The 24,262-nt window shown below is 33.8% G+C and overlaps 1 protein-coding gene and 2 long non-coding RNA genes across 4 annotated transcripts; 2 read left to right on the forward strand and 1 right to left on the reverse strand.

The window, feature by feature from the left end:
• Positions 1-1,525: 1,525 nt before the first annotated feature.
• Positions 1,526-8,485, reverse strand: LOC111385722 (elongator complex protein 3). Its single transcript, XM_023010138.1, has 8 exons — positions 7,889-8,485; positions 7,372-7,441; positions 7,119-7,291; positions 5,797-5,971; positions 4,195-4,361; positions 3,821-4,040; positions 3,636-3,740; positions 1,526-2,093 (listed from the first exon to the last, which is right to left on the reverse strand). The coding sequence occupies exons 1-8, from the start codon at positions 8,356-8,358 to the stop codon at positions 1,782-1,784; spliced, it is 1,692 nt and encodes a 563-aa protein (XP_022865906.1). The 5' UTR covers positions 8,359-8,485; the 3' UTR covers positions 1,526-1,781.
• A 9,286-nt stretch (positions 8,486-17,771) lies between these two features.
• On the forward strand, positions 17,772-19,542 carry LOC111385721. 2 transcript variants are annotated; one of them, XR_002701098.1, is made up of 3 exons: positions 17,772-18,479; positions 18,705-18,795; positions 18,968-19,542. It is a non-coding gene; the product is annotated as an uncharacterized LOC111385721 (long non-coding RNA). The 2 variants fall into 2 exon arrangements; XR_002701099.1 differs by having other exon boundaries at positions 17,772-18,384.
• Positions 19,543-20,134: 592 nt separating this feature from the next.
• LOC111385720 lies at positions 20,135-23,921 on the forward strand. Its single transcript, XR_002701097.1, has 4 exons — positions 20,135-20,233; positions 21,488-21,579; positions 22,845-23,021; positions 23,536-23,921. It is a non-coding gene; the product is annotated as an uncharacterized LOC111385720 (long non-coding RNA).
• Positions 23,922-24,262: the final 341 nt, after the last annotated feature.

The raw sequence follows: 24,262 nt of genomic DNA on the forward strand, positions 1-24,262 counted from the left end.
TGTGTTATTTTAAAGTAATATAATATTTATAAAAATAAGTTAATACGCATTTTGACGTGTTAAAAGTATCTTATAATTTTATCATTATCAATATTGTTAAATGAATTTTGTTACATGTATAGTTTTGTTTACCATGTCATTTATGGATGTTGAGCTAACGACAAGTAAATCAAATTAGATGTAGGAAGTAAATGAAATTTATGTTTAATGAAAAAATTAATTTGAAAGTAATTCAAATTACATTTAATCCGTAACGATTTTAGAATTTTTGACATAATTTTTAATGTAAAATTTTCTAATAAAATAATGTAAATTATATTGGAAAATTTATCATGAAAAAATAATAAACGTTAATGAAATAATTAAAAAAAAATTTTAAATGACGAGTTAAACGTCTCTTTTAATACGTACGTTTGATGTATATTTAACTATTTTCGATATCTGTTTAGACCATTCGATATGACTACGATATAGTTTTCATAGCGAACTTCTGGATGATGCAAGCGATTTGTACATTTGGATAGTATGCGATCATCAACAAATTTTGAAAGTTAACATATTATCCAAATTTTCGAAATATTAATTTGGAACAGCCTACTTTGATATATCGTAACTTTTGCTATGGTTGATCATTTCGCACACCATTAAGAAGCGAAAAATTAGGTCATGAGCGCTTAGAAATGATATTAAGAATGTGATATTTCGATTTCATTTGATATGTATTAAAGTGGGTCGAAAACGGGTTAAAACAACCACCAAAAAAAAAAAACCAAAATTTTGTGGTACGAAATATTATACATAGACAATAGCAAGTAAAATATAACAAAAATGTTACGCATAAAATATGTATTAACTCATTGAAGACCTTGAATCATCTAGTTTGTTAAATTGATCGAGTAGATAATCTAATGCGTTCAACTTATCAAATTTGAATATATAGAAATTTCATCCTTCAAAACATGGTCGAGTCAACCCACCACTTCAGAAAAACTAAGAGTTAAGCCAACATTTAGCGAAGCTAAAAAATAACTTATAAGTTCCTTGTAAGCAAAAATTGTTTACTTCAAACATTTCTAAATTGCTGCTTTTTAGATTTTGCCACGGCGGTCATAAACATCCATTTCCTTGCAGAATTTTCATTATTTTAGAAATAATACTATCTAACACACTGATGCTAAAACATCAATATAGGTGACTACACTTTATATGTTCACTTAAATGGATAATGTGACTTTACATTTAAATGAATTTAATATCATGTAATCGTCATCTAAATTGATGCTTAATACCATAAGTAACGTTAGTCTTATTTTATTTATCCATTCATTTATTACACAAATTTGACTCAGTTTTGCCTGCCTCTTGAACCCATAATGCACATGCACAAAGATCAAGCACTGGCAAGCTTGCACATTTTTTCAGCCTCTTCGATGACAAATCCGAGATTGCCAATGACACTAAAATAAATTCCACATCGTTGTCGAGCTAATTTAGTGGCACACACACGACCAAGAAAATGCTCAAGTATAAGAAAAAAAACATTAATTGCAACATGTTCAGAATCTGACCATATATAGATAGTACATAAATTACTGTAAACTACGAAACCTAATTTTGCCGATACTTAGTATCCAAATCTATCCAAGTATTTGAAAAAAAAAAAAAGATGGATAAGGCAGGCAAGTATATACGCTCTCTAATACAACAAGACTGGAAAACTAACTCCAAAACTCGATAAAATGATCTGCATTGAGTTGCATATAAAACGTCTTATAGTCTTCTTACGTCAAGTATTTTACCATGTAAGGACCTTCAAGCTCATAGCCCAACTTCCTATAGTAATGCCTTGTTCCCACACCAGAAATCACAGCTACCTTTGTTGATCTGTGCTCTCTATGGGCAATTCTCTCTGCCTCCTCCATCAGTAGGGTACCGTAACCCTGGTGTTGCAGTTTATCAGCATCTCGTCCATGGACGGGAACTGCTGTCCCATAAACATGTAATTCGCGAACAATAGAACACTTCCCTATGAGCTCAGGGCAAGTTACATTACGTCCACATTTCCGCAAGCGCAATAACCCAACAAGAATATCCTGCACAAAATCCAGATTGAGGCAGAATATTCAGAATACTTAATTTGCCCTTGTTTGATTTTTGATATTGACTTTTTTATAATCAATTTTCCTCAAACTCATTTTCATCCACATTCTCCCAATAAAATAATTATGCACGTGGTCCCACAATGTTTAGCAACTTTTTAACCACATATTCTCAAGAAGAAGAAGAATATAAGTCAGAAAATCACTTCTCAAAAATCAAAATCAAAAAAGGACCACTACTTTCAATGTAATGCCATAAGAGCGGAAAAACAAGTTCATGGCGGCTGATAAGCAGTCCATATCTAATTTTCTCAATGGAATGCCAATAAGACAATTTTCCTTTTCTTGTTTGGAAGAGGAAAGGGGATAGTAAAATGAAGATTAAGTCCTTGTTTGATAAAAGTTTGCTATAAATTTTTCAATTGATCAAACTTCAAATTTAAATGTACATTGCATGGAACCCACAACTTTTATCACTTTTCAACAACAATATATTTCATCAACCTTTATCAAAATCTGGTCTTGGCAACCCTAAATAACTACAGAATACAGACAACTTAAAGGGTAGATCATACAGAAAGTACAAAAGAATTAAGTATCACAAAATGGTAACATTTTTCAAACCAAAGATCCAGAAAGTAAGCGCTAGTGACGACATAATAAAATAGATCTTTTTATAATATGTGAAAACATTAAAAAATGATCTAGAACTATTATCCTAACGGGGTGTTATTTAACCTAGACTTTCAAATACTTTGATACATTTTTTAAGTGATTGACTTTTGTAAACTTCATGAACTTCTATTGACTTTTATAGATTTTTAAACATTTTTATAAATTTTCATTTAAAAAATAATAATTTATGAATATAGAAACAATTTGTAATACTTATTCTCTCAGAAAATAAATAAAACATTGTCCACTCAACAATATTTCATAATTTTACAGTATTAATGAAATTAAATAAGTTATTACAAAATCTAATAGACATTTCATTTGGGACATTTATATTTTTATATTCAAGATTTTTAAAAAATGAATATTATCTATAGAATTCCAGGGAAATCCATGAAGTCCACAAAAGGCCAGACATTTTTAAAAAAAAAAAAGTATATCAAAGTATTTAAAAGCCTAGAATAAGCTCCAGTTAGAGCCCCATTTCTTGGGAATATATATTGTAAAAAGTGATCATTTTCAAGAATGTGTAGCTAAAAAGCATGAAAAAATTTAGGGTTTATGTGAAAAATTATTTTAATAGGAGAATGTGCGACTGAAAATGAATTTGGAGAAAATGAGTTCAAATAAAATGAGGCTCAAACAGAAACTAAAATTTAGGAGAAAAATTATTTATTTTCAGTATTGAATCTAATCGTTGGAAGTCCTCACAAGTGAACGTGTGAAAACAGTCTAAAAATTAATATGCACTAGCAGACTCTTAATTTTGCCTTTTCCTGTGTTCTAACACATTCGTAGTTTTCTTCGAGACATTCAGATATAGAAAGAGAAAAGAGCAAAGAAGAACTACAATTGACACACCTGACGTGTATCTTCATATGAAAGAAAAGTCTCCCATCCCTCATTTGCAGTATAATCACGACGAACAAGCTGAATTTCTTCTGGCTTTATATTGTTGTGAATGTCCTAATTTCGTTCAAAAGATTATCAGCTGCAGCATAATATAACATAGATTTGTCAAATGCAAACAAAAATTGATCACTTACTTGGATCCCAGCTTCACGTGTTCGAACATCACGGCATTTCAAGCCCAAATCACTCATCCGAGCTAAAGCTAGCTCTCGAAGATTTCCCTTCTCAACACCAGAAGTAACTAGAGGCATAGGAATATCTCGCTGAACTCTATATACGCGAGTCCATGGGGGAACCATTGCCAGTATTCGAGCTACAATGTCCACAAGCTGTTCCGGTGGATAGTTTCTATACCTGAACATGATCGTATGAACATAATAAAGAGCAATCGTAATCTTCAGACAGTAATCGACATTTTATACTAAGAAAATAGCCACAATAACTGTGGTCACCAGCTGCAATGATCTATGAAAGAGAGAACACTACGTCTGTAAAGCAGAAATTTTACCTGCCAGTTTTCCAAAGTTCATAAAGACCAGTTCCACGAATCACGAGTGTGGGATAGATTTTAAGCCCATCTGCCCTAAATGAAGGGCTCTCAAAGAACTCCTTGAAACTTTCCAAGTCTCTCTCAACCCCAACATTTGGAAGATCAGGCATCATATGAGCAACTACCTATAATAAAACACATGAAACTTAGAACCATGGGAAACAAAATAAAAAGGGGTCTGTAATCAGAAGTTTGCAAGATTGAGCCATGAAAACAGCATTAAATAGCAAACCATGTTGAAATATTAAAGGGCTGCATATACTCTGCTGCATTATAAATGTTGTCAGTACCTCCATCACAAGGCCGTAAGAATATATTTTCACAGACTTCTTTTCTTCATTTTAAAGATATTAACATTAAGCAAAATAGTGTTACCATTACACAAAAGTAAGGGAAGATACTTCCACAACACAATCTTTAAATTGGCACTATATGGAGGACCTGCATTGATGTTGAATAATAACTTATGTTCTCAATTGATACATCATGAGTTTGTTTTCACTAGGATGTCTCAGGAACTCCCTAAACACAAGTAGCTCTACAGCCAGAAGTTTTAGCAGGTGCATTTTATGGTTTGGAAGTCATGCCTTCAGTTTCAAGTTTATGAGACTTTGGCATGCCAAGTCTTGATAAATGTAATGGACTTCAAAGCTTACATGTTACATGTACTCTTCTGAAATCAAGAGAAGGGACAATGCCCAGCTAGATTTGACCGATCGTTGTAGAGTAAAAGAAGTCCAGACCCCGAAATGAGTATTCAATCATGATTCTCTGGTTGGATTTGGAACAATTAGGTAGTCATAAATTCAATCTTTTGGACATCCCAATATTAGTGTGACAACATAAGCATCCATTACATCAAGAAGGTTAGTCTCTCATGATACCTTGCCTGAAGCTCTTTATTATGTCGTAAAACGCTAGAGGCCAAGGCTATTACATTATTGAACTGTTTACATCTTTTGAGGCTCTTTTGATGTAGTGTGATGCAGAAGAACTCCTAATTGGTCAAGAAGTGAGTCGTAGGTTTCTTCTGTCTTCAACTCTGTAGAAGTAACAGTTCCCAGAAATTAAAACTGAACTTGTCATCACTTAACCGTCCATATTATCAAGCTTAACTTGCTTCCTAAGTGAAGGAAAAAGTATGCAAGTTTAAAACCATAGAACTAGTAGAAATGTTCCATTACTACTGCTCACTTCCAACTTCGTAAATATCAACAGTTCCCAGAACTTGAAACCAAACTTGCCCTCAAATTATTAAGTTAACTTGGTTCCCAATTGAAGTTAAAACTAAGCAAGTTTCAAAACCACAGAACTAGGAGAAATGTTCAGATGCCTAGTACCCTCTTAAGAGCCTGCTATTACCTTTAGGAAACCGTATCCATTATCTACAGATAGGCTTTTCTGTGCAAATGTTTTGTTAAATGGGAAGCACGCTCCAGGTAGCTAAACCTCTTTTCATTTATTGAGGAAAATATGCAAGGAAATGCTTCCTTCAAGGCCAAAATCATAGTAATTGGATGAATAAAAAATTTATGTATACAAGATGGTTGAGAGAAACACCTTGAAACCAGCATCCTTTGCCAAGCAAAAGCAATCAGCCACAGCTGCTACTGTGTGGCCCCTATTGGTGTCACGAGCGACATCCTCATATGTGCTTTGCACTCCGATCTCCAGTCGTGTACAACCATAGGAAAGCATCTGCCTCAAATGTGGCCCAAGACAATAGTCTGGCCTTCTGTTATATCACAACAAATGCCAATATGTCACTTAAATGAGGTGTCATTGTTGCGGACTTGCAGAAAATCACGCAACAAATATGAAATCCCAAAGACCACAGCCATGTATGAATAGGAACTGTTACCCAGTGAAGGTCAACATCTAGCAGTAGGCAACGTAATAAATAGGGCTGTCAATGGATTGGATTTTGATCCGAATCCGATGAAATTAATGAGAGATGAATTTTAAGGTCTCAATCCGATGACCCGATCAAGATGCGAATCCGATAATCCGTTAACTAAATAAAATAAATATGGATATAGTTCAATCCAATCCGATTTCTTATAATATAATATATTTTATATATTATCACAAAATTTATTACACATATTTTTTTTTCATTTTGAAACTTGTATTATACTTTAAACATAAATTTCGAATAATATTGAATAATAGTATAATATTGTTAACTGAAATATTTGAAGAGTTTTTATTTTTTATTAATTAAAATAAGATAAAAATAATAATTAATTTATTTTATAATTAAACAATCAAAGGAGCCAACAGTTGGAGTTGCTTTCATTATTTCCAGCTTTCCACATCGAATACTCACTAGAATATCATAAAATTTCCAATCTATAAATAGGTGGGCCAATAATTGGGTAAAAAGCAATCTGGACCTTTTAATTCTAGGGCTTACAAGTTAACTAATATAAAATTTTTATCTTTCTAATTTTTTAAGTTTCGGATCAGATATCCGATAATATAACAGATTGAATATGGATTTAACAATCAAATATCCGTTAGATTATCATATTGAATTGGATAATTATTCTTATCAAATCAGATAGAATTTGGGCAGATCCAATTCATTTACAGCCCTATTAATAAATAGTATTAGTTATTCCATTTTATCCATCCCTTTCAGGGCTTAACTATAACTCGACAGTATAAAAAGACTAATAGTATAAAGAAACATATTGACTAAAGCTAGAGAATCACTATCCACATTTCTATATGATTCCAATAAATGCCCAGTAAGTAGAATCCTTGAAAATCTATTCACAATTGGTACTCACTATGATAAAGACGGAATGGATGGAATTGCATATATGCCCACAATAATTAAAATAAGAAAAAAATAAAAAATAATCAATGCAGCTCACGTTTCAATGGTCATTCCAATACATTTTACTGCACTATGCTCAGAATAGGTCACTGCGTCTTCAACATTGGCAGAAGTATGCCCTGACAACGCATCATGAAGATTCCTTATAAAATAATCACGATATTCTGATGGTAGTGACATAAAGGTACCACCCATCAAAATGAATTCAACCTGCATTGTTAACATTCATGAGAAACAAGTAGATCCAGAAATCAAATGGACAAATTTCAGCATGAGAAGACAAAGCATACCTTATCAACACTGTGACCCAACCTTTTAAGCTGATCAATTCTGCTTCTCGCCTGGACATAGGGGTTATATCTGGAATATGAGTATAAATGTCAATCAAATACTTCATATATATCTTTCACTTATTTCTTTTACAAAAAGAATAACATTTTTCTTTAACGTAAGTGATAAGTTAACTGGTAATTGGTAAAAAGCCAAGCGAAATTAATATAACATTGAATTCCCTGGTGGTTATTTCAGGAAAACCAACAATAATGTGGGCCCTGAAATGGAAACAAATTTCCCCTCTCCCTCCTCCCAGCTATTTTCTTCCTTCACATCTATTATATGAACTTAGGTGATGAACCAATTTAGAAACTTCTCCCAACATTAATAACGATGTCTAGAGGGCTCAATCACGTGAATACATTGTGAAAAAAGAAAATGGCAATTAAATGATTCAAGCTAGAAAGAACATTTATAAATTATACCTTCAAACTTGAACCTTGGCTACCAAGATATAAAATAAAATAAAAATACCTTGCTCGAATAGCTCTCATGCTGGTGGGCTCATATCCAGTGTAAGACTGCGTGCTGTACTCAAAATCCGAATCTGGCCCACCCGGGCAGTACACGCAAATATTTCCGGTCGTGGCAATATGCGGGCATCTGTGAGGCTTTGACATAACGGCCACAACAGCAATCCCGGATGCAGTGCGAACAGGCTTGGCCCTGAGCTTGGGCAAGAGGGCTTCCCTCTCGGAATCGGGCAGGGCTGCAATCATCTCTACTAACTTCGGGGCCTTCGAGAGTCCGTACTTCCGACACACAGCGGACTTGAGGGCGTTAAGGTCCACATCTTGGCCTTTGCGAGAGAGGTCTACCATGTTGTTTACAATTTCAGCAATAGCCCGGACACGGGCCTCCTCTTCGGATAGTCCGTGAGGGATTACTCCGCCCCGGCCAGGCCGCGGTACCTTCCGGGCCTCGGCTACTGCCGCTGTTGCCATGCTGAAGAGATAGGGAGAGACGGATATCTGGAATTGTGTTTTGGGGATAGAATACAGCCGACGACGTCGTTGGGTTTTCCGGCAGGATTGCAAGGTGTATGTAAAACCCTTTGTACAATTTTTAACAGACGTAACTCGTGGGAAAAAAAGAGTATTTATTTTTTCTAAAAAGAATACGAAAACTTAATTGTTTATTATCCAATAAATGATTATATTTGTTAAATTGATTTTTTCTCTAAAAAAAATAAATAAATTTCACCTGGGTCCCTAACGTTTAATTATTTATTTTTTCTAAAAGGGTAAGGAAAACTTAATTGTTTATTATCTAATAAATGATTATATTTGTTAAATTGAATTTTTCTCTAAAAATTAAATAAAATTCACCTGGGTCCCTAACGTTTAATTATTTATTTTTTCTAAAAGGGTAAGGAAAACTTAATTGTTTATTATCTAATAAATGATTATCTCGAATAGCTCTCATGCTGGTGGGCTCATATCCAGTGTAAGACTGCGTGCTGTACTCAAAATCCGAATCTGGCCCACCCGGGCAGTACACGCAAATATTTCCGGTCGTGGCAATATGCGGGCATCTGTGAGGCTTTGACATAACGGCCACAACAGCAATCCCGGATGCAGTGCGAACAGGCTTGGCCCTGAGCTTGGGCAAGAGGGCTTCCCTCTCGGAATCGGGCAGGGCTGCAATCATCTCTACTAACTTCGGGGCCTTCGAGAGTCCGTACTTCCGACACACAGCGGACTTGAGGGCGTTAAGGTCCACATCTTGGCCTTTGCGAGAGAGGTCTACCATGTTGTTTACAATTTCAGCAATAGCCCGGACACGGGCCTCCTCTTCGGATAGTCCGTGAGGGATTACTCCGCCCCGGCCAGGCCGCGGTACCTTCCGGGCCTCGGCTACTGCCGCTGTTGCCATGCTGAAGAGATAGGGAGAGACGGATATCTGGAATTGTGTTTTGGGGATAGAATACAGCCGACGACGTCGTTGGGTTTATTAATCAGAGAATTGCAGTGAAATCCCTAGCCTTTATGAAATTGCAAATAAATACCAAACCTTTATCTCTTGACGCTGTCATCCCAATCCTGAATTGTGGGTATTTTATTTCTTGTGGTTGTGGTGTTGCCTTCCCCGACAATAAAACAAAAGACAGTTTAGAATGTCTTTTGAATTAATAAGGAAACAAGTCGAGTTACAATCAATGTGATTGATTTCAGTACACCAATAAAATCGCATGTTACTTTCTCCATCCTGGGAAGTTTACACAACTCAATTTTCTTATCTTCCACAACCTTACACCATTATACTATTTTCGGGCATGACTTCCCTAGCGATTATCTCTTCCATTTTTGCATTTTAACTTGGGCTTACCAATGAGCCGAGCGCCGATGGCCGGTTAAGCCCATGAGGCTAACGTGACTTGAATCGTTGACAAACATGTCAAGCTTGGTTTAGTTCACGGGCTTTGCTTAACACAAATCGATCTCTCACAAATCAAATGTGTGAATGAACCACGTAACGGTCCATTGCTATTCCGAAAATTCAACTATGTGAAATAAACCGGGTCTTTTTTTAATGAATTAACAAAAGGGTAAATATATTCACACTATAATTTTTGTTAACCACACCATATTTTAATTACAATGAACATTCCTAAACTTTCTTGTTTTTACACTTATATTCTTAACCATTTTTTTTTTTTTTTTAAATACCATTAACCGTCTATCAATTTTCACATCTTCTATATAGAGATGATTTTCGTCCAAAATGCTTTGTCATGTGGCCAAAAAGACATATCTCTTGTACTTTTAAATAATCGAAATAAATAACTAATACAAAAATTAAAAAAAAAATATTTGCCCATCTTTTTAATGTATGTTAGTAGAATATTTGAATGAAAATCGTGATTAGAGATAAAAATATATTAATTAATCAAAGGTTAAGAATGTCAATGCAACAAAAAATTTTGAGGACATAAATATAAAAGTGAACAAATATTGGAAACATTTCTTATAATTAAAATGTGGTATAGATATAAAAAAAAATTGTTGTATTAACATAGTTAACCTTGATAAAAAGAATAGAGTTAAATGTTTCATTAGTCACTGAACTTTATATCATGTCACAGCTCACACACCGAATTTTCAAACTTTTCCTAATGGCCACGGGACTTTAATCCGTTAGTGCCCATTAACCACCGAATCAGGTTTGTTACTTGATGAGTCTACGTGGCAGACGAAAAATCTAGCTGGCTGGTTAAATCCTTACAAGTGTGAATGTTTTACCAAATAATCGACCACATCAGCATATTAAAACACGCCTTTGAGAAATCATTTCATAAACACCTTTCACTTTCCTTGAATCATTTCAGAAACACACCTAATAAAGAAATCGAAAGCGAACTAGAAACCCTAAATCCCCAAATTCGAATTCGACAATCAATAACATGAGCTTGAAATCAAGGTCATTCCTGTCGTTGTTGACTACTCCAACGGTCCAATTGAAGCATGAAGAACTAACATCCAATCCATTTTTGTAACTCAAGCAAATGGACAAACAACACGAAGGAAAAATCTCAAACTTTTTTGTGTTTTTTCATGGGTACGAGAGTTCATACAGGTGCTAAAGAGAAATAGATAAATTTAATTTTATATCACTGAACAATTTCAACTGGTAAGCTCTGCAGGGACGAGCAGAACTTAACTTTTTTAGCCCCTGCTAGTTCTTTTTAAGTTCCAACTCCCATAAGTTTTGTTATGTGCTAAGTTTTGACATTAGGATCACTACTTTACTTCTGTTTCTTAGTTGTTATTGTCAACATATGTTATATGATTTCCTTTTCTTGAATTTCTATTTTAACTTGATATATATTTGTGTCTTCATATAAAAAAATGTTGGTGTACCTTCGTTTGTTTGGACGGTATATGCAGAACTAAGAATGAACATCTGCCTGGTTCGCAGTAATAATTTTCTAGGTTTTTACATGTGTTCTTCGATTATTGAGTTGTCATATAACTTGGAATGTTGATAGGCATGGATGCTTTTTCTTGATTGTTTTCGGCCACACATAAGGGTTAGCAATATTCTTCATACTCACAAAGCAATGTCCAATAGCTAATGTATCAAACAATTATTCTTTAGTTTGGCCACAATTTGTTGTTTTCTATTTGACAGTTTAGGTGTATTCTTGGTTAATGTGGTTTAATTGTATGACAGATTGTGACAAAGATCCAAACTTCATAGAATTTGACCCGACTTTGAGTTCAAAGAAGACGACATCGAATATGATAAAAAAAATTACTGATGGGATTGAAATTGGATCGGACATCTATTCAGATGGAGTGCATGAACCATGAGAAGAGGGCGGGGATAACAATTTGGATGAATTGGAATTATTGTCGGAGGAGGAACTACTCTCCCAATGTTCATCTGATAAGGATTGTAGTTATCACTTTCCAAAATTCAATTTTGTTCAGGACATGAAAAATCCTCAGTTCGAGGTAGGTCAAATATTCTGTTCCGCATCAAAGTTTTGAGAAGGGGTACGAACGTACGGTGTATTGAATAGGTACAACATAAAGTTTAAGCCAAATGATGAAAGAAGAGTCCAAAAAATTTGTAAATTGGGCTGCGAATGGCGAATATGGGCTTCTAAAATGGATGTATTAGAGAGTATGCAAGTAAAACCTTACACTTCGGAGCAAGCTTGTATTCGGGACCAATTTAATAGACACTACAATTATCTATTCTTGACGTGTCGATATATAAAACAATTCAAGGCTAACCCGAACTAGAAGATCGAGCTAATTTTGGCAAGGGTGAAGAATGATCCCCACACAAACATTAGCAGAAATGTAGCATGGAAGATGCAGAGATGTGCCAAAAAATGTTTTAGTAGGAAATTTGCAATAGCCGTTTAGGTGAATGAGTTTTTATCCAGCCGAGGTACTCCCGACAAATGTTGGATAGTCATTATTGCATTGAACAGATATTTCAAGGTATCTACATATATTTCAATTATTGTAAGCTAGGTTTTCGAGATGATTGTAGAAAGGCAGAAGGTATTCACAGTTTTCACTTAAGGGGTCATTTCGGAGAGGTAATGTTAACTGCAATTGTTATTGACGCTAATGATTGCATCTCCCATTGTATATGCAGTTGTTCACAACAAGTAATACCACTCTAGGCCGGATGCTTCGAATTCTATGAGTATGATCTTGATTTCTTTCAGGTGTTCATTCGAAAAATGTATTCTAACTTTCATTTTTCATCGATAAGATTGGTTTGAAGGTAATCTAGAACCAGTTGGCACACATTACAATAGAGTGGTCGACGAATGAGTTAGTACTTTTTTGAATTATTTTTGTAAATGTTCGTCATGATATTTTGTGGATTACGTAAATAATCTGATAATGTTAATGATTGAATTATGTAGGGTAATATAGTTCCAAAAAAGAGACAGCGGGCATCATCGACCATAATCCTGGGAACGAAACCTTGATGTTATCTCGTGAAGGCATTCGAGTGGGCTGAAATCTGGTCCAATAGCAACATTTTGCACTCAGTCGGTTCCGGTTGATGTTCCAACTGATGATGTGAAGTTTGAAGATGTCTTGGACGACTTGATTGACATGGGGATGCGGAATCTGCCAATATGAGAACGTCAAAGGCACGGAAAAGAATCCATGCAAATCATAGTGCCTTAGGTGCACGTGTTTGAATTCAATGTTTCTGTTTTTATATGCAAGCTGTGATGGGAGTTGCTAAACTTTTTGCATTCTTTGTCGAATATAACATATGGTAAGTGGTCTAGTATAGTGATAATATCTTCTAAAAAATGTATATTCATTCATAATATTTGTATGCATCCTGTTGTTACAGTGAAGCAAGCATGTGAGCAAGTTGTTGAATCAGCCAAGTGTCTAAAGTGGGGAAAACACTTTTTTTTTTTTGGAATAGCTTTTGAATTTTGATTTTGTCCAATGTAAAAATGATTTTAGCATGTAAATTGTAAACACGTTGTTATATTTAACAGATTGGGTATATATTTTGAAAACATATTGCTAGAAATCTTAAGGCATATTTTTTGTACTTATGAAAGTAAATTAAAGGCCCTCTGTATCCGTTTTGAGTTATAGTCGTTCAGATCATCAGGAAAGGAATGTATGAAACTCATTTGCTGGCCAATTTTCATCTAATGACGATGCGTATTTTCATTAGGAAAGGAATGTTTGAAACTCATTTACTGAACTTCTTTGCTGGTGTTAAAATAAGAAATCTACCATCCCTAGATCTTCTGTAGAAGCCGAAACCATGCCATAGCCAATGTCACTTGTGAACTTATGTGGCTACGTACATTACTTCATGACCTTAGCATCCCTCATCCCCAACTAATGCTCCTCTATTGTGACAACCAGTCGACAATACATATTGTTTGCAATCCCATATTCCATAAATTCACAAAGCACATAGATATCAACTGTCATGTTGTTCATGAGCAACTTAAATCTGGCCTCATCACCACCGCCCATGTTCCTAGCTCAACTCAGCTTGCGGACATCCTTACCAAGGCACTTGGTGTTGATCTCTTCACATAGTTCATATGCAAGTTGGGCATTTACATTCCTCATGCTCCAACTTGAGGGGGCGTGTTAAAATCCGCATACTCCACGTGCTTATTGTCAAGAATGAGTTGTATATTTATCTTCTTTAGATAGCTTACTTGTATAGAAAACTTAATTAGGTCGAATGTCTTATTTCCATAGAATTTTCCTAATATACACTGTATTTGCTAGTTGTACATTACAAAAGCAAGAAAGAAATTTTAGTTCTTTACAAGTTTTCAGACGCAACCAAAATTCGTACAACAATGCTATAGAGACATGCTCAAAAATAGGGTGAAAAACACAGTTGACACGTGTTGAAGTATGATTGGACACTTTCAAAAATTTAAAAAAAAAAAGAAAAAAAAACCATAGCCAACCATTTTTTGCCAAATCAGTCTGTCCTTTGCTTCCATATTTTTTAGCTTGTCTAACTGGCTTTATTCAAATACATAACATAGCAGTGTTATGTAGAGTGAGTCGTTCGCAACTGGCACATATTGGCTTGCATGCGAGCCAGCTCGTCTTGAGCTTGCAAGCAACTCATGTAATGAATGACAAATGAAATTTCAGTAAAATATAGTACATTAATCCAATGACAATAGTACAATAATCAAAGAATAATAGTATAGTAATTTAAGGACTTATTGAGATAACTTGAAGTTCCTATCATTAAGAATCCTAATGAACCTAAAAATAGATAAGGCCCACCAGAAGTTACTTAATATATCCGCCAGTTACGAACGATTTGTCCTATCAAGGAACGAGATCATGAAGCAAGCCGAACCAAACTTCTATTAACCAAGCTGGCTCGATTCATCCATGATACGAGCACAAATTGATCCGAGCCCAATGAGTCGACTAGCCCATTTTCATGTTAGTCGGTGAACTTTCTTTTATTTCAAGTTGATTGGTCTAGAGTTTATGATCAATCCGTCCATGTGTATTAGTCTGCTAAGCGACTTGATGATGTGACAGTTTAGCTATATTCACGAACTAAACTGCTAATAACGAAAAAATTGATAATTTGATGACATGGTAGTCTAGATATTTATGAATTAGACTTTCATGCATGCCCATTTTGGAGAATGCTATGTCATTCTGCTCGTGACATCAAGGTCCTTCCTGGGGAGGTCCTTGTAGTCAACAGCGTCTGCAACTACATTGTATGGTGAAAGAAAGCTAGGGTGCCTTAAACTCGGTTCTTCAGATAATACATGAGCTCTCGCCAAAGGTTTTAGTTCTTGTTGAGCAAGACTCGAGCCACAGTGGACCTTTCTTCTTGGGATGATTCATGGAAGCGTTACACTATTACTCCGCAATCTTGGACTCCCCCGATGCCATGCTGCCTAAATACGACACAAAACGTGCTAAGATGGAACAATACTACTTCGTTGAGGAAATCAAGAACATCGTTAGCTACGAAGGACTGGGCAGGATGGAAAAGCACGAGAGGGTCGACCAATGGCGTAGAAGGATAAGTCAAGCTGGATTTCAACCTGCACAACTAAAGATGTTTGCTCAAGCCAAACAATGGCTAAACAACGGCATTGCCTGTGAAGGCTACACCATTGTAGAGAAAAAGGGTTGCCTTGTTCTGGGATGGAAATCTAAGCTCATTGTGACTGCTTTCTTGCTGGAAATGCTAAAAATAATTTCCTTTTCTAAGCTTTATGTTGGATTGAGTCTCACGAAAATAAGATTAAAAAACACACAACAATAATAATAATAACAACAACAACAATATTTTTTAGTCGAAAATTTCAGTCACTTAAGACTAGTTTGGAGTTAATATCTGAACATATTGTATGGGAGCTGTTCAAATGAAATAAACTGATTCTATTGGTTTTGTGTACATCAAAGTTAACATTTTTTTTCATTCTTTAGTTACAAAGTAATTTCAAGTTATTTTTCCCTATTCATGTCACTTCCAGCTCCCAAAAATGTAAACTATCAGCGAAATAAAATATTCAGAAGGGACATGATCAGATTATTATTACTATCCTTGTTTTGTGTTCTTTTTTTTTTAATTTTCTGTGGTGAGATTCTTTACGACATTGCCATCAGAGTGTAAATAAATTACTTGTAATTTTATTATAGACCGTAGTTAGTATACTACTAGAATGTGCACTTCCAAAGAAGGTTATTTCCATCGCTAAAGGTTGATATTCCCTCGATAACCCTACGTTTTGATTGAAATTTTCGAGTTGGCGCATATTGAAGGTCAGAGTCCCATCAATAACTTTACACGGCAAGATTAACATTGGTGATTATCGATAAATTTACTTACATATACATGTTTAGCAAAAATACCGAATGATTTCTATGATGGCTATCGACGTCAATTTGAACGAGATGTGGAAAAATGATCATGATCAACTGAAGAAGCTTGTAATCATCACTATCACTCAATTGAACGATCCCGAAAGTAATTTACTATCCATATTTGTGTGTGCATTTGGTATGTTTTGTATTGTATCATGTTTAAGTTAGAGAAATGGGAAGAGTACCAGATTTAGGTGGCTTAACTATCTGCAACATAATATTATGAGTAATGTTATTCGTAATGAACAACTACCGTATTCATCCTATGTGATATATATTTAATCACTTAATCATCCATTTTGAGCATTATTAATTAAAAAATCAAGTGATAAATATATGTCATATAAGACGATTACAGTAGTTGAGAACTACAAATAACATTACTCTAATATTAAAACATCTCCACTGCATCACAATTAGTTATTACTAGTTTGTAATTAGATAAATAGAGAGAGATGAGAGTTATCCTTGCTATAACAAATCGAATGTGAATAATGGACCATGATCACGTGGAGAATAAAATTCTAAGTAGGAAAAAATAATTAATATATTCTTCATTAATGACAAAGTCATGTTACTACAAAAGTTTAGACAATGCCATGCTTGTGGCTAAAAAGGAACAAAAATCACACACAATTACAAAGGATATACATATATAGATATGGATCTAGTCTTCATCTTCTTTGAGAGGGAAAATGAACACGGTTTTGATATATCGGAAATAGTGTTGTAACTTGGCACGTGAAATAGCCGGGATACTTAGAATATATGAAGAAGCAAATGAAATAAACCACCACAAGCACCTAGACTTTCTGGATCATCGTTCAATAACGAGTAAGTTCTCTTCATAGTCGATGCAAAGACTCAGTCTTAGGAGTAACTAGCAAGACAATCAGGGGCGAATTCAGAAGTTTGAGTTAGCATGGACGACCGTTGACCGTCTACCGTTGGCTGTAATGAAATATTAAGAGCCCGTTTGGTACCCTTTTTTGCAAAAAAAAAAAAAAATCATTTTGGAATAGTAATTTAATAGAGAATGTGACTAAAAATAAAGAAAAGTCTTGAGTTTGCGTATAATATTATTTTATTGAAAAATGTGTGATTGAAAAGAAAAGAGAAAAATGTATTTTGAAACAAAAATGGGAATCAAACAAGATGTAAAATATAAATATACCAATTATTTTGTTCAAATTGAATATACATAATTATGTTATAAGAATAAACCGGACTCATCAAATGACATTGTTGCCAAGTCTTGTATAATTGAAAGGAAGAGTGTCGATTCGAATTTTAATGATTATACTTGCATTAAAACATTTAAAACAATAGGAATGTTCTTACATAATCATAATAAATCTTATGAGATATAGAATTGGGATGGTAAAATAGAACAACAAATTTGGACTCATCTTTTAATATTCGTTTAATCATGTTGTACATTGAAGTAGGCAAGAAAAGAAGAGAATATTTCTAACTACATATAAAAGAGGCAGTAGAAAGGTTACTGTTCACAAGTCGTTTGGGTTGGCTCACAAGCCAAATGTTAGGTCGGCTCAGTTAGTGGGGAGGCGTTGGAACTTGGAAATGAATCAGAATCTGTCTGTTGCCTTGTTTTATTTTATCTTCTTTCTAGACTAAAATCTGAAAATCTCTTTCTTCAAAGCTCGGTTTTCATTTTCATCCTCATCTTCACTCGACAAAAGGAAACCCTAGCCCCATTTCGTCTGTTCTTTTAGCAACAACCATACTGTCGTGGCCTTCAACGATATGTTCCGACAAAGCATTCACCATTCGCCTGAATCTGCGAAGAAGCGAGTTTTCTGCCGGTCTTTGTTATTTTCTTCAGCTTTATTTAAGGTATGTTGTTGTCGTTTCTGTCTATACATGAAAATTTAGCTGGGTTCCTCTTCGTTTACCTTCATCTAGCTTAGAAGTTTAAAATTTTGTTCGATCTTCACTTTTAATGCTTTCACGAGGATTAGAGGAGGTTGTTGTCGGTATATCAGAGATTTTTTGGCTGATTTGGGAGATAGGGAAGGGCTTGAATCAAGGAGAGATGAGAGACATGAAAGATCTTCAGGCAAGGTAGAAAAAGCCACCGGAGAAAGGTTTTAACAGTTGATGAGTCATCATTTGCAAATTGCAAGTAGCTTCTATCGATGCTGTTCATATATCTGATGGTTGTATACTTGTACTCTTTTAGTTTGTGTTTTAATAGCAATAATTGCTTTTATACATGTTGTTTGATAATTAATTTTGTTATCCCCACGCTTTATTGAAAATAATTTACTTATTGCTTAGATCACATTATGAAAGCTCTATTTATTTATTTATTTATTATCTAGGATAGTCTATTTGAACTTGTACTTGATTTTTTCTAATCATTTCATGTTTTCTTGATACAGTTTCATGAGCAGAAGGATCAAGTGGCTGTGGAGTTGATACTTTCAGGTAGCATTTCCAGATTTAGAACACCCTAGATTATATGGGAAAATGGTATCAATTTGTTTTCCTTTATCCTGCTTTAGTAAATATTGTTAAATCTCTCTATAAATTGTTATTTATACTGTTATGGGAATAAAATCCTCATTGTTTTTAATGTTTTATATTGTGAACTCCTTCTCTTTAAGTTAATACATATGAATACTAAGTAGCTACCTTGTTTCAGGCTAGGAATTGCATGTGCAGAACTTGCAAATACATATTATAGAGATGAAGTGCGAAGAGTTAAAGCGCATCTTGAAAGAAAAAAACATTGGCTCAATAGAGTTACATATTCGTTACTGTTTCAAAGTAAGGGCTATCTTCCATCAGGATGTAGCTCTTCATATTGCTTGCCTTCAGGTTGCATTTATGAGTTAACTAAGACAATTTGACGTGAAATTTTTGTTGAATGCATCTTTTTATTATAGAGATAAATTCACTGGTTTGATCTTTTCAAAATTAGTAGATCGGTGTTCTGCGATATACACTTTGGCATGCTTCTTTACAATTTATTATGTCCAAGTGAAAACTATAGTTTAACAAGTAAACTAAACTGACAATCCTTTTGTATGAATTAGTTGCATCATTACTTGTCAATTGATTTCTCCTAGGAGATATGTAAAATCAATTGCTACGTCCAAGTTTCAGAAGTTCGGTTTTGAGATTGTAATTTTTTTATTTTTTTGAGAAATAAATAAATAATAAAATTGTTGAATCAAATCATGTAAGAGAATATAGTTCCACATATAGAGCCATGGATGCCAATTCCTAGCTCAGAGGATTCAACTAAAGTAAAAGAGTAAAGAGTATATGTGAATATGATCCATACTGAATGCGCATCACATAATTGAAATAGTAGCAAGTAAAGTATATATCCACCATTCCAACAATATGAAAAAAATCATCATCAAAGGGATTGAGCTATATTTTGTTCACTAACCAATTGAGGTTGTAAAAATCACAATTTTTTTATATAATGACGTAATACACATTTCAAAAAGATTCTTCTATCCTTTTCCCATAACTTCGTTATAATAAAAAAAAAAAGATAAAAGAAATGGCCATCTTTTTATTTGGCTTCATTTGTCAATTTTTATTTTACTGATGCAGAAAGGGAATTGTTTCTTGATTACTGAGTCTGTGAATCCATCATTCATTAATTTTTTTGGTTTATTTCACGATGTGTTCGTTTTCTAGATTTTTTTTTGTGCCATGAAGATTAGTAAAAGCCATGATATGAGGCATGTTTTCATGAATGAATGATGATGTTTGGAAGATTAAAATTTTTGGTTTATTTCTTGATGTATTCGTTTTTGGGATTTTTTGGAGCATACCAGTGCAGTTTGTCAACTTGAGGATTTTAGGGCAGATTTTAGCAATGCCAAACATTATCATCATCAGATGTGGAAATGCTTATGTTATGATGCCAAATCAAATCAAGGTCCTTCTAGTAAGTATTGTCCCTCGTTGTTTGTTAATTAATTGATATATGGAAGTAAATACTTTTATGAACATGTTCAATGAGAAAATGATAGAAACTCTATTTGGCTAAGCTCCTGCTAAGAAAAACAAGAACGTATTCAACCAATATATCCAAATAATTTATTCAAAGAAATCATAGAATTAATCAATTCTTCTCAAAGCATTAAACGTGACTACAGAAGAAGATTGTGACACACTTCAAGGAGGTAATATTTTTGTTTTTTATTAAAAATTTTTGAGAGACAATTTATTTGAAGAGAAGAACTTCATTATTAGTAAAAATACTTGAAAACAAGTTTTGAGGACCAAATCAGATAAATGAGAGATTTTATTTAATTCATAGATGGATCATATGATCTAATTTATGCATAACTCAGCTACAACATGTGGCATTGAAAGGGAGGGAAGACTAATATGGTATTGGCAGATAAAATTTATTTGAAAGTCAATAAATGTCATAAGGGATTTTTGACAAAAGAAAACACGTGTTTTCGTATTTTATCATTCTTTATGATAGGTTTGAGCTGAGTTAAAGGTGCTAGCACTCTAATTTACCTGTACCTGTATGAATGTTAGTTGATGTATACGTTAATCAACAATAGTCTTCCTTGACATCCATTAGTTATATGTTATAATTTTACAGGCTACTATATCTAAGCAGTTAAGTGATGTAAATGAGCAACAATCCTATTACACTTAGATAAAAAAAAAATCTAACATGGCTGAGAATCCAAATGATTCATCTCCTGTAATCACTATTCATGAAAAGAAATGGACTAATGGATGTATTCCATTGGATACACTCTCTTCAGGCCTCACATTATTTGGGAAGGTATATTTTGTTTTGAACTTAATTGACTCTATAACAAGAAGTTGTTGTGTTCACTGCTTACTTCAATTGCTGTATTTAACTCCCTTGAATCCTTCACAGTTATGTTCAACGAGCTAATCTAAAACTTTAAGTTGTTACTCGTAAGACGGGAAAACGTTTATGTATTTAAATTTGGTCTTCAACACACATCACGGGCAATGTGAATCTATATTTCATCAACATATACGTGCAAAATTTTCATAAGCGGACGAGGGTGAAACTTAAAGTCTTGCCTGCTTTATACTATGTTCAATAAACTCATAAAAGTGAAAATTGTTAGATGGAAAATACATTTATTTAAATCTAATCTACAGCAATTGGAATATGATTAGTTATATTTTCATGATACAGGAAGCAATGCAAATGAGATTAGTTGCTTCCAAAGCTGCAGCAGAAGCTTTAGAAGAGGCCACTGCCACAGTGTTGATTGTAAGGAGCCTAAGGTGATTATTCATTTCTTTAATTCAATATACACTGAGTAATAAAATTCAACTACAACCAAAATGATAGTAATTGTACCTTAAAGTTAGCTAAATTTCAACATGACACAAAAGAGAGTTGCCTTTATTTTTATTTTTTTAATTTTTTTTAAAGAAATGCTCCATTAAATTCATATATTATGAATATGTTTTCATCCACAATGGACAATATTCTTGACTTCACCCCTGTTGAGCTTTCACTCTTTCGACTGATTTATACATGAATTTCTTGTACAAATTTAAATTCTTTATCTTTATTGTTGTGTACGGAATTGAAAATTATTTTAGACAGCTCTGAGAACAAGGATACATGTTTGTTCTCTTTCCCCCTCGTTATATATTTTTTTGGGCAAATTTTCCATTTTAGTGTAAGAATCTCTATATAGGATCTGAGACTCTTAGAATAAATTGTGCCTTGCCTTGATTATGCTCTACAATTTTATGTATTTTATTTTTGATAATTACACGTGCATCTTTCGTTCAGCTTAATGTATTCATTTTTCTTATGTTGTTAGGGTTCACGATCAATGAGATTGATGGTAAATTAATACACTTTAATCCATCCAGTAAATATATGATACAAATCAACCTTTTCAGTTTTTAAGGCACCGAATTTGACATTTTTTTTATGTAACCATGTTCATATTTCTAGCTCTCTCTTATCGTAATTTAGTCATATTCTTCATTTGAGACTTAATGCCTCGAGTAATGTCGAGGACATCTAACAAAGTTGCCAATTATATTAAATTCTACCTTGCCAATAGATATGGCGTTTTGTGTTTCTTTTTGTAAACAATACATCAGTGCTGACATTTTTTTTTTTGTTTTCCACTGTACTTACAAGGTCTGCATTTCTGGATGGAAATTTTACGTAAGCGAAGTTTGAGTCATTTTTTATTTTTATTGTTGCTTGATCAATCTATGATCTATTTCATTTGTGATTCTTATCTTCAGCTAGATGGATGCATATAAGATGTTTTATTGAAATAAATATCTCAATCACGTGTACTTGTACAGAAGGTAGAAGGCACTAATATTGGATTGACTGTTGCTACTCTATTGACCATGGTATTTTTTATGCACATATTTGTTCATCTGTGATATTTTATTTTTTAGATTTCAGATACACATTCCTCTAATAATATTTCCTTACCAATTAATGAATTTAGACATGAATATTTCCAGTATTCTCTAACTCATTTTTACCATTTCGTTGTTTTTGTTTTGAGAAAATTGAGCATCTCTTCAAAGTACATGTATACTATAAACGTGTCGCGTTTGGTGGTTTTTGGAGCTTCAAGTTTGTTTGGTTGCTTGTGGTGGTTTTAGTTATGAGGATGTAGCTGGTACGTATAAAAGCTGTTTGCTCGACAGAGAACAAGAAAAACCTCTTTTGATAAACCAAGGTTAGTACAGCTTTATCCTCATTTTCAAGATTCTTTTGCTATTTGTCCTTCTATATTCTCTATTCACAAACTATAATCTTGTTCAAAGAAATAGTTATTTATTTGTATGATATGTATTAAAAAAAAAATGATGACTCCGCTTATATATATTATGGAACGGCTACTTTATCAGTTCTTTGTCAATGACATTTGCATTTTCCTCTTGTTACTTTTTTATTCAAGATTCATAATTGAAGAGATTTCTCAAGCATTAAAATAAGTTGTCTTTGCATATTAGTTACTTCTGAAATAGATCTTTCATCATGTCGGAGATATCATTTGTGGGGTCTCATTTCAGCTCTGTCATTGCTGCTCAACCTATATATGTGGGACTCCCTTAGGTATTTCTTACTGTATAAAGCATAAACACATTTATATAATTATATTTTATTTGGGGGTGGGGGGTCGGATGCATTTTTCGCTTGATTATTGCCAACAATGCAGTTAATACTGAAGTATACGTTTCTGATTATAGCAAACATTCGTCTAAGCCTCCTTCAAGTGGTGCTTGCAATCCTCATTTATAGTTGAGAGGTTACTATACAGAAGGCTATGTTTTATCATGGAGTGAATTCAAGCAACGTGATCTATTGAGTGGTTCAAATGACTCCCAAATATGCTTGTGGGACATCAATGCGACTTGAAGAATGAGACTCTTAATGAAATGCAAAATTTTAAGGTATGTACTAATAAAAACATGTTATAATTTCTTTTGACTATGTTAATGTTACTGTCATCTTTCAGTATACAAAAAATTTTATCGCTCGATGTTATCCTTCCATCTTAAAACTCTCAGACATACAATTCTTGGTCATTTCGAAACCTCCAAATATGTGATTTGCAATCATGGGTGAAATCTCAAGAATAGTTACTAATTACGGTTTCTTCATTGTGTTAATCACATTTATTCTAAGCACTAAACTATGTGGTGATGGAAGCTTTTTTGTAGAACAGATGAATGATGAAGGACATGTCATTTTGAATTTTAAATTTACTTGAACAAATTTTAATATATGGCATTGAGGATATGTTTTACAGATAATTTCTTAAAATTTGTTCAGAACTAATGAGTATATATTATTAACGCAGTCAACTTTGGCTGCATGCCCAAATATAAGTAGCCATTTAATGTATTAAGAATCTATTTAGTTTTTCCTTTAAACATAAATTCTCTTCGCTACCTTTATTATGGATTGCCCCAA

This window comes from Olea europaea, unplaced genomic scaffold, assembly GCF_002742605.1.
Source record: "Olea europaea var. sylvestris unplaced genomic scaffold, O_europaea_v1 scaffold3261, whole genome shotgun sequence".
NCBI lineage: Eukaryota > Viridiplantae > Streptophyta > Magnoliopsida > Lamiales > Oleaceae > Olea > Olea europaea.

Coding starts and splice junctions, on each gene's coding strand:
- LOC111385722 (XM_023010138.1), bottom strand. CDS start 8,358: ATGGCAACAGCGGCAGTAGCCGAGGCCCGGAAGGTACCGCGGCCTGGC. Junction 4,362..5,796: donor CAAAGGATGCTGGTTTCAAG/GTGTTTCTCTCA, acceptor GTTTTATTATAG/GTAGTTGCTCATATGATGCC. Junction 2,094..3,635: donor CATATGAAGATACACGTCAG/GTGTGTCAATTG, acceptor GATTTTGTGCAG/GATATTCTTGTTGGGTTATT.